The 12,679-nt window shown below is 32.9% G+C and overlaps 2 protein-coding genes across 2 annotated transcripts; one reads left to right on the top strand and one right to left on the bottom strand.

The window, feature by feature from the left end:
• Positions 1–5,617: 5,617 nt before the first annotated feature.
• LOC111891207 (probable polyol transporter 4) lies at positions 5,618–7,996 on the top strand. Its single transcript, XM_023887276.2, has 2 exons — positions 5,618–5,866; positions 6,560–7,996. The coding sequence occupies exons 1-2, from the start codon at positions 5,746–5,748 to the stop codon at positions 7,903–7,905; spliced, it is 1,467 nt and encodes a 488-aa protein (XP_023743044.1). The 5' UTR covers positions 5,618–5,745; the 3' UTR covers positions 7,906–7,996.
• A 1,102-nt stretch (positions 7,997–9,098) lies between these two features.
• On the bottom strand, positions 9,099–10,956 carry LOC111891202 (uncharacterized). Its single transcript, XM_023887273.2, has one exon. It carries the CDS (start codon positions 10,948–10,950, stop codon positions 9,250–9,252), a length of 1,701 nt encoding a protein of 566 aa, XP_023743041.2. The 5' UTR covers positions 10,951–10,956; the 3' UTR covers positions 9,099–9,249.
• Positions 10,957–12,679: the final 1,723 nt, after the last annotated feature.

Genomic DNA, 12,679 nt, shown 5'->3' with positions numbered 1-12,679 from the left:
ATTTATAAGTGTTTAGTTACTTAGTATTCATCATTATACTTTTAATGAAAGGAAAATTATAGTTCTTTCCTACCCGTTCGGCTAACGACCCTCCACCAGTCAAGGAAGCGGTGGGTGAAAGTGGACACCCATTAAACTGCCATTTTATAGGCAGTAACCTTATACCCCCCCCCTAGAGACTGGCTTCGTGAATGATGCCTACTAATGATAAGATTGACTTTAACTCTTATACATATATACAAATATTAAAATTATAATATTATAATAGTATAAGGGTTGAATTTTAAACTCTTAAAATTCTAAGGTTTTAATTTGGAATTAAGGTATTAGAGTGTAAGACTTTACAAATTCCAAAACTTGAGGGCAGGTTTTGAAACTATTCAAAACTATTCAATTTCCATAACTTATGTGTTTAAAGTAGTTTTAATCCAAAAACTCTTCAAGTTCCATAACTTGAGGACAAGTTATGGAGGACTTTAAACTATTAAAAGAATGTGACTTTTCTTTATTCATAACCTATGGAAATATTTATGAGTTTTATGAACCTTAAATGTGACTTTTCATATAACTTGAGGACAAGTTACAAAAACACATTTTAGAATCAACTCTTAGATTAATTTGGATTGAAAACAACAATTTCACATAACTTTTCCTATTAATCTAAGCAACTCATAAGAACAAGATAATTCAAATCAAACTTTTTCATGTAATTAGCCTAACCCTTAAACTAATACAAAACATGAATCTATTGACAATTATCTTTGAAATTGGATTAGCATGAACATTACCACATCAAAAACAGGTTTATAAGTTGAAAACCAACTTAGGGTAATGTTCCTAGTCCATTTCTAGCCAAAACAGTCGAAGATATGCTATCTGGGGGTCCAACTCGTCAAGTGCATGAACCAACTCATCGAGTGCATGAACCAACTCGAAGAGTTGGATCGTTTTGAACACTTTTAAGGCATTGACTCGTCGAGTCCGTTGTCCAGACAGCAAAAAACTTCGATTTTTAAGCAGATTTTGCAAGTATAACAAGAAAACAAGCCTAGGCTCTGATACCACTGTTTGGTTATGAGCATTATAACACTCTTAAGTGTACATGCAACCCTAAATACCTTGGATCTATGTTTTCTGTATTATACATGCAAATATGAATAATCCAAGGTATTACCCTAACTAGCATACAATCTTTTGATACTTGAATAGTAAACTAGATAGAAATACATACTTTGTTGATGTAGCTTAACTCCATGAAGCTCGAGAGCCTAGTGCCCCAAGTGTGACACCTCAAATGGTTCACACAACATCACCAACCTATGGAATAACCATGAGAAGAAGACACATGAACTCTAGAAATCGACTTGCCCTCTTGTGTATACACTAGTGCCAATTTCACCAACCAATGGGGTCTTTATATAGTGTGCTATTAGGGTTACACCATGTGACTCATGACTTTACCCATTCCTTATGCTCCATGGGTTTTAACCTCCATGGAGTATCCATGGGTCACCACATGGGTTAAACCCAACATAAGGAATCTTGGATCATAAGCCCACATATATAAGAATGAATGATTTACACAATCAATCCCCATATATTTAAATAGTCTCTTTTGATCACTAAATTAAGTCCAAATTGATTCTTGATCAATACTAATTAAATAACATGATTTCATATTAATATATTAGAACTTATAATATATTAATATGTCACAACTGTCCTCTTCTCACAAACAGTTTATCCAAATGTTCTGATGTCATGCAACCCAAATGGACCATGCCGAGTCGGGTCAAGTACATACCAATTATATTTATGGACTTAGACACTAATCCAACACTTGCCCCATTCTCTCTTGCTATGGCCGAGAGTTTCTCCCTCCCTCTCCATATCTTCTCTAGTCTTGCACTTTGAAGATTTGATGCTTGCATTTTGCTCTCTTTGAACCATACTTGGGTTTGGTTCAAAGCTTAAGAGTTTTATACAAAGAACTAGCATTCTACATCAAGTTGAGTCATTGTTGGTGTCTCAAAGGTTCCACATTCTTTGTCAACTTCCAAGCCTCCCAAGAGGACCCAAAGAACTACAAAGGTTGTTATTTCCTCACCTCTTCTTTGGTTGGAGTTTTAATCCTTTTAAAACTTGCAAGAAGATCCTTGGTGGGTATAAAATGTTTATGTTATTTCAAAAAAAAAAAAAATCAAAGTCTTCCGTTGCTATATTTTTCTTGTTTAAGAAACTACTTTTGAACTAAATCCCAACAATTGGTATAAGAGCCATCTTGCAAGTTTGTTTAGGTTTTTGATTTTTGGAAATCTTAGTTTTTGGAGAATATGGATAACTTGTTTTTGTATAAAAATAAGTTCATACATATTTTTTATGACAACTTTTTTTATTATTTTATGTGACAAAAGTTTTATGGATCTTTTGTCATTTAAAGTTGTCTTAGAAAAACAAAGGTTGTTTTATGTGTATGTTGATGTATATGATATGCATAAACTAGCCAATGACCATTGTGGTTGTTGTGTTGTTGTGTTTGTTGTTTTTATTATAAAAATGGTTGTAATAATTTATTTATTCATATGGTATGTAATAATTAAATATATTATATTTTTCTTATTTATTTTTGTAAAGTAATGGATTAGTTTTTAGAAATAATTTATTTGTACAAATATGTAACAAGAAATGAAGTTTGAACCATTTTTTGAAGACAAAAGGAAAATTTTCGAGTTCAACATGTGTTGGGCTGAACATGACACTTTCTGAAAAGTGTCATGAATGCTACACATGTGCTGAAAAGGTGCTGAACAGAAAGATGACACTTTCTGAAAAGTGTCATGAAAGCTGCAGTCTTTCCTTTAAAGAAGCCTTTCAAATCTTTTGCAAGCAATGGGTGTTTACTCAAATGGGAGCTTCTTCAACAACATTACAAATCTACCCAATTATAACAATTTTATTCAAACACAAATCAATTTCACTTCTATAATAACTAATTTATTTTTGAAAGTACGATGCTTTCATTGGATAGATTCTTCAAATACAATGCCTTAGCAAGGAAACATATGAAAATACAATATTGTATTGTAATACATAAATATATGAGAGTTCATTGTTATTTTTTGCATTTATTGATTACAATTTAACATTTTCATATGTAAATTTTGATCAAACTATAATTTAGTTGTTTTTTTTGTTAGGGGTAGAAGAAAGTTGAAAGTGAGGCCTCTTCATTAATGCGACAAGTTGAGATTCTATCAGAAACTCAACCCTTGAGGATCGAATTGTTCAACTTGATGGTGCCTTGAAAAAATGTTTGAGACAACTTCCATAAGAAGCATAAGGCCATGGAGATTTGGTGACCCATACTCCCATAATATGTAACCTTTCGACAATGGTAGGTTGATTATTCCATTTCACACCCTTACAACATTATTATTTAGAAGACATTATTTTCATTTGTTTTTTTAGTGATTTTTAATTTAAGGGTAGCATTTGTTGCTCCACTATTTCGTTATTTATTTAGTGAGTCTTAGTTTTGCTCTTGTACACATTTTTATGATGTTGAAATAAGCATTATATGTACTATAAAGATTTTTTTTTCTCATGTTCACAAGACCAAATAACTTGGATAAGTTGAGAAAGTTACCAGAGCACTTCTCAAGTTGCACTGAAGCTGCTACTATGAAATTTAGTTGCTACTCGGATCCGGACAAACCAATCAGTAACTAACATCCTTGTATGTCTCAACTACACGTTAAATACACGAAGTACAACATAATTACATTTTTTTTTGCAATCATAGCCAGAAAAGCTCAACTCTACCATCCTTTTTAGAATACCATCTATCTATTTGAATTCTTTTGAACTTATGTAATGTTTATCTATTAATACAATCCTTTTTCATATTTAACTACGTTCTACTTATACAGTCAAACAAAAAATAAGACCCCCTCGGACCCATTCAGAGCATGGGCAACTCCACTAGTTATATTTAAATAAATCATTTAAATAAAATAATTTGGGGATAAATATCTCAAACGGTGTGATTAACATTTAAAATGTTGAAGTGTCAAGACATATATGTATAATGATATAGCCAAATAATCATGAGACCAACATAAAATAATACATTACACATACATATTAAATCTAAATAAAACATCTTCTAAAAATTCATATTTTTTCTCCATCTTCAATCTTTTCTATGTTCCTAATCTAAATAAAACATCTTCTAAAAATTCATATCTTTTCTCCATCTTCAATCTTTTCTATGTTCCTGATCGAAGGCATGTCAATATGTCAATATAAATAGATTAGGTTTGAAAATAGTTAGCATTAATTTGAAGTTATGGTGGTTATTCTAAAATATATTTTTTTAGAAATTAAATATTCGCCTACTTATTCTTCTTACCCCTCATTCTACCATTTTTAGATGACGACAAGTGTAATAAAAACTTATTAATTTTATTAAATATGATAAATGTCACAATCTTAAGTATGTAGAAAGAAGATAGGAACAAAAAGTAAGAGAATATTTGATTTCTCATATTTTTATATAAAAGGACAATATTGTAATTTGAACCGTTGTTTTCTTTCGGTCATACCAAAAATTATTCGCACAATTATTCATTTATTGTTCGGTCGATCATTTCCAATTAAGTAGTCATATCCGGTCTAGTCCATGTACCAAACGTTGTATTACTTCAATTTAAATCAACGTGTAAGTCTTTACTGCCTTAACATCGAATAAAATGATTACTGTCTAGTCAAATCAAACCGACCTCAATGGTTTAAGTGAGTTGTTAGTCTAAACTAACTTAAACATCAACTCGATCAATTCCAAAAGAGTTCAAAGTGGCTTTGGTCGGTCCTAGCACACCAACTCTAAAATGACTAGTAGCATACTTATGTACATATTTCCTAAAGTACTTCTAACTCTAAATTTTGTTTATATTATTGTTTTCATTAGTTCACAAATAAAAAGAGTCTAATATATATGATAAATTAATTACACATATTTATTTGAATCAATAACTATAATTTTACATAACTAATAAAAAAATCTCTTAATTAATAATGTATTTAAAATTTTATATAAAATAATTGATTAATAATTTTGAATTTTTTACTATGAATATTTAATCAATTTTGTAACCGTGGTTTCCACGGGTTATAAACTAGTTATATTATATATTAGTTGAAATCCTTTTTCATCTTAATCAATTATACAAAATGGTCGGATGATACTACAATCACCAAGATGATCTTTCATGAAAAGTGTTAGATGAAATTAATTATCCAATGTGATTAAAAACATTGATGGATTTAAGTTGCTCCAAATAAATATTATGGGTCTAATGAATCACGAAAAGAATTAACTTTTTGATAAGTCCCAATTGTTTAGTTGAATTTATAATCAAACATAGAAGCTTAAGCTTATAATTACAAATTGGACCCGGTGGGTTCAATACCCAAAATTAAATTTTAAGCTAAACGGATTACATAGAACCCATGAGAATTTTCCCACGCAATGCAATACCGAAGTAATAAAATACATCTACCCCCCCCCCCCCCCCCCACCCACCCACCCAAAAAAAAAAACTCCCTCCTTTCTCTATCTAAATCCATAGCGTTACAAGAGAAAGTTCGGTTTTCAGGTTTAGGTTTCATCATCTTTATGCCATCCAGAAAACATATATTTGTCATACAATATTCATTCAAACGAATTGATTTCAAGAAAATGGGATGAAAATGGCGCTACAAGAAATGGATCTTGAACAAAAGAAACAGACGAGATTCAACACCAAGCATTTTGTGTTTGCTTGTGCTGTTTTTGCATCTCTTAATTCTGTTCTTCTTGGCTATGGTTGGTACCCTTTCCTCTCTTTCTTAATTATATTTACATTTTTTCTATTTTTTATAATTTTAATAATAATTTATGGGTTCCAAGAGCTTGGAGATTTTGACCCTATTTATAGTTGATTCAATTCTTTCTGGGTAACAATCTTTTTCGCATAATCTGTTTCACATTCATGATTCATGCCTTCCATCCCAATAAAAGTTTCTTTAATTTTCTGAAAATTTGCACATGTATTGGAGAAAGCAATGCGTTTTTCCTCTCAAAAACCATGTTAATTCTAACATTTACATTATAAATAGACAAAATTACATAAATGGTACATTCTATTTACAAAAAATCATAAGTTTACGTTTTATTTTTTTTGTAAGAATAGTCCATGTTGCTTCAATTTCTTCAGTAGTTGGTCTGTAATCTATATAAAATGTTTTTTTTATATTTTCTTTTATAAAAATAGGTATAAAAATCACTTTATATGGTTGGTTATATACCAACCACCTAAAAAAGTGACTATCAATTAAAAAATTAAGGACATGACATTTTGTAAAAGATAGAGAGACCATTTATGTAATTTTGTCTTAGTGGAAGTTAATCTCATTTATTCAAGCATAACTTTAAGTTTTGAAATTCTGATACCCAAAAAAAATCATATTGGTATATACATTTTCCATAATTTTCGTCTATTATTGATTATCATGACAGATGTAGGTGTAATGGGTGGAGCAATCATATTTATGCAACAAGATTTGAAGATAAGTGAAGTACAAGTAGAAGTTATCGTTGGAATCTTGAACATAGTTTCCTTAATAGGAAGTTTAGCAGGGGGGAAGGCTTCTGACACTATTGGTAGAAAAAGGACAATGGCTTTTGGGGCCTTTATATTCCAGTTTGGTGTGATCGTCATGACGATTGCACCAAACTTTGGAATACTGTTGATTGGTCGTCTTGTGGCCGGAATCGGAATTGGTTTTGCAGTATTAATCGTACCCATCTACATTGTCGAGATATCACCAACAACATCTCGCGGACTTTTAACCTCGTTTCCCGAGATTTTCATAAACTTTGGGATTTTATTAGGGTATGTGTCAAGTTATGTTTTCCGAGGGTTACCCGTAAATATAAATTGGAGAATTATGCTTGGAATCGGAATCATCCCCTCGGTGTTCATCGGATTTGCGTTATTAGTGATTCCGGAGTCGCCGAGGTGGTTGGCGATGAACAACCGGATCGATGAAGCCAGACTCGTTTTATTGAAAACTAATGATAACGAAATGGAAATCGATGAGAGATTGAATGAGATTCGAAAAGTGGCTTTGAATGCCAACGATGCTCGATTGGTTTGGAAGGAATTGGTGAATCCGACTCCGGGAGTTAAGAGAATGTTGATCGCCGGGTGCGGAATCCAATGTTTTCAACAAATAACGGGAATTGATGCGATCGTTTATTATAGCCCGATGATTTTTAAAAGCGCGGGAATCACGGGGAATTCCCGTCTACTTGGAACGACGATGGCCGTTGGATTCACAAAAGCATTTGTGATCGTGGTAGCGATCGTTCTTATCGATAGAATCGGGAGGAAACCGTTGTTGTACGTGAGCACAATCGGAATGACTTTATGTACATTAAGCCTCGGAATCGCGTTTTCCGTTCTTAAGAATAGTTCCATCGGAATGGAATCGGTTGTGGTGTTTGTTTGCGGGAATGTGGGGTTTTTCTCAATTGGAATCGAGCCGGTATGTTGGGTTTTAAGCTCCGAAATTTTCCCATTACGGCTACGATCACAGGCTTCGGCAATTGGGGTGGTTGGGAATCGGGTTATTAGTGGCATTGTGGCAATGTCTTTCCTTTCAATTGCCAGACGAATTACAATGGGTGGTGTTTTCTTTCTTTTTGCGATAATTTCTGGTTTTTCTGTTTTGTTTGTTCACAAATGTGTTCCAGAAACGAAAGGAAAATCGTTAGAACAAATTGAAACGATATTCCAGAGTGCGAGGAGGGAATTGGAGATTGAAGAACAACGTCTAGTTATGTCCAAATCTAAATATTAAGTGGCAGTGTGAATTATGGCTATAGAATGATTTTAGACTGTTTAGAACACAATTAGTAAGTGAATTTTAAGAGTATTTTTTTTGTAGTCTACGAGGTTTTTGAAAAAAAAAAGGTACGAGCATCTCCGATCATAATCTAAAATAAAAAGATGGTGTAAAAAATGGATAACGAATTCTTATTTAAAATGTTAAGAAATATCATTGTTAATAATATCATAAGATAATAATCTTATCGTTTTACTTATAAAATACCTTACAATAAGGGAATTTTTACTATTTTATTTTTATGAGCAAAAAGTTACATTGTTTACCGTTTTCTAAACAATTATATTTTATAAAACGAACCAATAATTCGTTGCGTATTTATGATATTAAACCTAATTTCTTTTCATCGCTTTAACTGAAACATACACACACAAAAGAATCACTTAATATATCATAATAAAAATCTATCTATAGCATAATCCAATATCAAATATAATATTTAAAATTCAATATACAATTTGGGGTAGCTCACTGGGCTAATATAGAAGTTCTAATCTAACTACTAATTAGAAGGTCTTGGTTCAAGGAGATATATATTTATTTGCTATTAAAAAAAAATTTCAATATACATTTTAAAATTATCATTTTTATTTTACCGAGTTGTTATGATATAAATACATTTAAAAGTTGAACAATAGCTAGTTAAATATAATAATTGTTCTTTTCTAATAAAAATATATGTAACACTAATATATAATTTTATTATTAAAATATAAAACATATATTATTTTAATATATGAGATGCGAGGAAGAAAATATCATCAAAAACTCACTATTTTGTTTATTTCAATTTTAGGATCGGAGATTGCTTAAACCAAACGAAATTTTTTTATGAAAAAAAAAATCCTCCATGAAATTAAACGAGATCAGGCCCAATTGTCACTGTGGTAGTTGAATCACAAAACTAGCATTGATCATTTGAACACGTATCAATATAGCAACATTGTTTTATGTTTTCATTATATATATAAAAATCATAAAGTAATCTTATCAAAAGAGAAAATTCCAGCGTATCAAAGATTTTTACATTTTACCAAGCTATATATTGGTTTTATACAACTTTTAATACACAAAATACAAGGAACTAAGATTGTGAACCAAGAGAACCAAATTTATATTCCTAAAAACAAATCAAACTCAATGAATATGTCTAGTATATATCATTCAAGAATCAAAAAACGAAAGTACAATTTTACACTCTTTTTACATCTAAGATTTGATTGTGAAGTGAACTGAGTTAGTTCATGCATGATGAAAGATAGTTGCCTTACTAAAAATAGAAAGTTGACGAATGAATCTTTATCCCATTGTACTTACAATATAGTCGCTGGCTGATGAATTACAGAAAACACAATGATCTGATAAAATCTTCTTAAGAATGCTTCCATCTTCCATACGAAGCCCTCTACTTTGCTTATTCCAAAGATGAACAGTGTAACTTTGGTCTCGAATTTGTTCCAACTTCGCCCTCAAAAATCTTGCATCTGTCTCGTTTTTACCCTCACGGAAAAGAATCCGAACCTTGTCCCAGTTAACTGGGTAAAACGCCATCGGGGGTAAAATGGTAAAATTGTATCCAGGTCTTCCATGGAGTCTTGATACCACCCTTGAAACCAAGTAAGGACCATTGTGACCCCATTTGTTGCCATTGAAAGTTAATGCAAATTCTTCGATGAATTTGTAAAGTAAGGGATGCATTTTGTCGAATACCATGACTGCATTGTTCAATCTGCTCCAGTTCTTGGAATTTTGATCAACTGTTTGTGCTCCGATTGAGTTCTTTAATTTGGAGAAAGATTTCATGACTATTACGTCGGTGTCGAGATAAACACCACCGTATTTGTATAACAAACAAAGTCGAAGGAGATTCGAGATGTTTTGGCCTAATGGGACATCGCCGGAGTGAACATGACCTCGGATTAGCTTTGAAAACCAAGATTCTGCCATGGTGCTCTTGAACAAGTAATCGAAATCAGGAGAAATTGCTGTTACTCGGAACCCTTTTTCGGAAAAGGGTTTGAGAATCCTGTTTCCTTTGATCGAATCCAATGAGTTTGATACAATCAGAAGACACCCATTTGGATTTGTTTTGAATATGGATTCAATTGAGTGAAACGTCCTTTCATTAAACGCATTCACTGGTGCAATCCAAGTCATAAAGAAACGGACCTTGCAAGAACCACCGTCGTTTTTCTTCATAAAGAACTCCTTCACCCTCGCCGGAAAATCTATTCCCCGGCGGCCGCGAGAAGACCCAAAAGCAGTCAACATCTTCAGTAGTTTCTTGTTTCTGGTTGAGGATGAATCCTCAGATTCAATCGTGAAACTGTGTGATTTACGCGAATGTGGCAAATGGGTGTTCGGAATTACATGTGGGTTTAGGTTTTCTTGTTTCCCGATCGCCATTTTTTCTCGCCGTTGTTGTACTGGGTGCTTGAAAAACGGTACAGAGACGAAGTTTATTGGATCTCCGGTGCCGGTGACTTCAGTTTCTTCTGAGTTCGCTTGTAAAGTCAGATGGGGTATTGAAATTTCAGATGGCGTTTCTTCTTTTACTGCGTGCATCAATGGAGATGATGATGAAGAAGAAGATACAGAGATCAAGTTTCTTGAATGTCGGCCTAATTTTGGCGGCGATTGGTCGGTGCGATCAAGTGAAGGAATCTTGACGGAGAAAATGGAAGCGCCATTGAATGATAACACGAAAAGGAAAACGAGTGAGATGAAAGCGAAGAGAGACCTCTTCTTGTTTCTGGTACTGTTGAGTTCCATTGAAGTTTGTTTCATGATGTGTGGACTTTCTAATGGAGACGAAGAGGAAGAGAGCAGGAGAGCATAGCGGTGCTTCAATGGTGTTGGCGGCAATGTTTCTTGAACCCTCGCTTTTTTTATTCCGGAGAGAGAAAGAGGGGTATAGAGAGATGGGAGTCGGTGGTGATGAAGTTGCATGCAAGCGTAATGAAGTTGGTGGTGAGATAATGACGTGACGGGATGGAGCATCTATTTATAGTATGCGAGACGCATAGGCATATTGGGGAATTTGAAATAATAAAATCAAGAAAATGTTACCAGTAACAAAAAGAAAGAAATGTCTTGCCACCTATCGCACAGGTTGTCCTAATTGGGTTTGGGTCCGAACCCGGCGCAAAACTAATACTATGTGAAAGCCCGGTTAAGCTCTACCGATTTGGTCCAGGATGCCCGATCGGTTAACACCAGTTTTACATTTTTCTTAGGATATGTTAAGAAAACCCGATATTGATCCACCTCCGTTCACCGGTTGTTTTTTGTGTTTTTATGAAAGATTTTTGCCCATATATATATATATATATATATATATATATATATATATATATATATATATATATATATATATATATATATATATATATATATATATATATATATATATATATATATATACTAATTTTGAAGCAACAATACTTTATTCCTATTGGTGAGTTTTCTTTCTTTTATTAATCTTTTGCATTAATTTTGAACAGTAGAGTGGTTGACAATAACAACACCAGCAACGTGTTCTATGTATATTCCACCGACCGCTGATTCCACCGCTAGTTTAGCCAATGACAATGAGATTAGTGTGAGTATCCACCGCTTCCTTCCTCTTCACCGATAAACCCAATTCAGCTCCTTCCATATATTTTCTATTAGGTCAGGGTTCCACATATTCGCTTCCTCCTTCCTGATTCCCGTTCTCAATGCTTCCCACCGTTCCCACCGTTCCAACCTCAAGAACCGTAGATGCAGGTTGATGTTTTCCTCGATCACCACTGTTCTCTCGACTTCTGCCACTGGAAGCAGACCACCGGTCACCACAACATCTTCGCCGCCCCTGTCGCCTAATCAGCTGTTGCACCACTATATCACCGCTTCCGTCGACATCGGAAGTAGTGGATGTATACATCGATCGACCACCACTGACTCCTATTATCCAATACACCACCGACTCCTCAAACCTCAACGATCTTGAAGCGCAAACAGGCGACGTGTAGGCCTTCCACCGATGGAGTTATTTGCAAAAAGGGGGCACTTTTCAGAAAGCTTGGTAGAAATAGAGCTGTTTTAAATGTCTTTGTAGAAATGAGGCTCCTGGCCCACCGAATAAATATTAAAATGTATATTGAAATGAAGGATCCCTCACAACTTACAACAATGGTCCTTTCTTTTTTATTATATGTTCAAATTTTATCCTTTTATATATTTTTTCTACATTTACCTAATTTATGTAGCTTAAATATATTATTAAATTTTATATATAGCATTTAATTATTCTTACTACACAAACATCTCATTTATATTCCAAAATTTTAGAATATTATATACTATTTTAATTATACAAATACAATTAACATATAAATATTGTTAGAATCATATAAATTAAAAAATAAATAGTAATATTTATATATGATTTGTCCAATCAAATACTGAATCTGTAAAAGCAAACACTCTATCCAAAATAAAATGTCACTATTTATTGAAAACTCTTAAAAAGCTAAAGCTGCATGAACTGTCATGTCTAAAAATTTTAATTGAATCTAAATTTACTTTTTGATGCTATAAATTTGATCTTACGAGCCAAGGTTTTTCATCATTCTTACAAAATTGTTTCCACGCAATTATACATTTTCAGTCTTTCATGCTTCCATAATATTCACATTATTAGTTCTTTCATATATTAAACATAAGGTATATATAATTTCTAAATATT

This window comes from Lactuca sativa, chromosome 4 (assembly GCF_002870075.4).
Source record: "Lactuca sativa cultivar Salinas chromosome 4, Lsat_Salinas_v11, whole genome shotgun sequence".
Lineage (NCBI taxonomy): Eukaryota > Viridiplantae > Streptophyta > Magnoliopsida > Asterales > Asteraceae > Lactuca > Lactuca sativa.
Note: the sequence above shows the minus strand (reverse complement) of the source record. Positions and strands in the feature narration are given on the sequence as shown.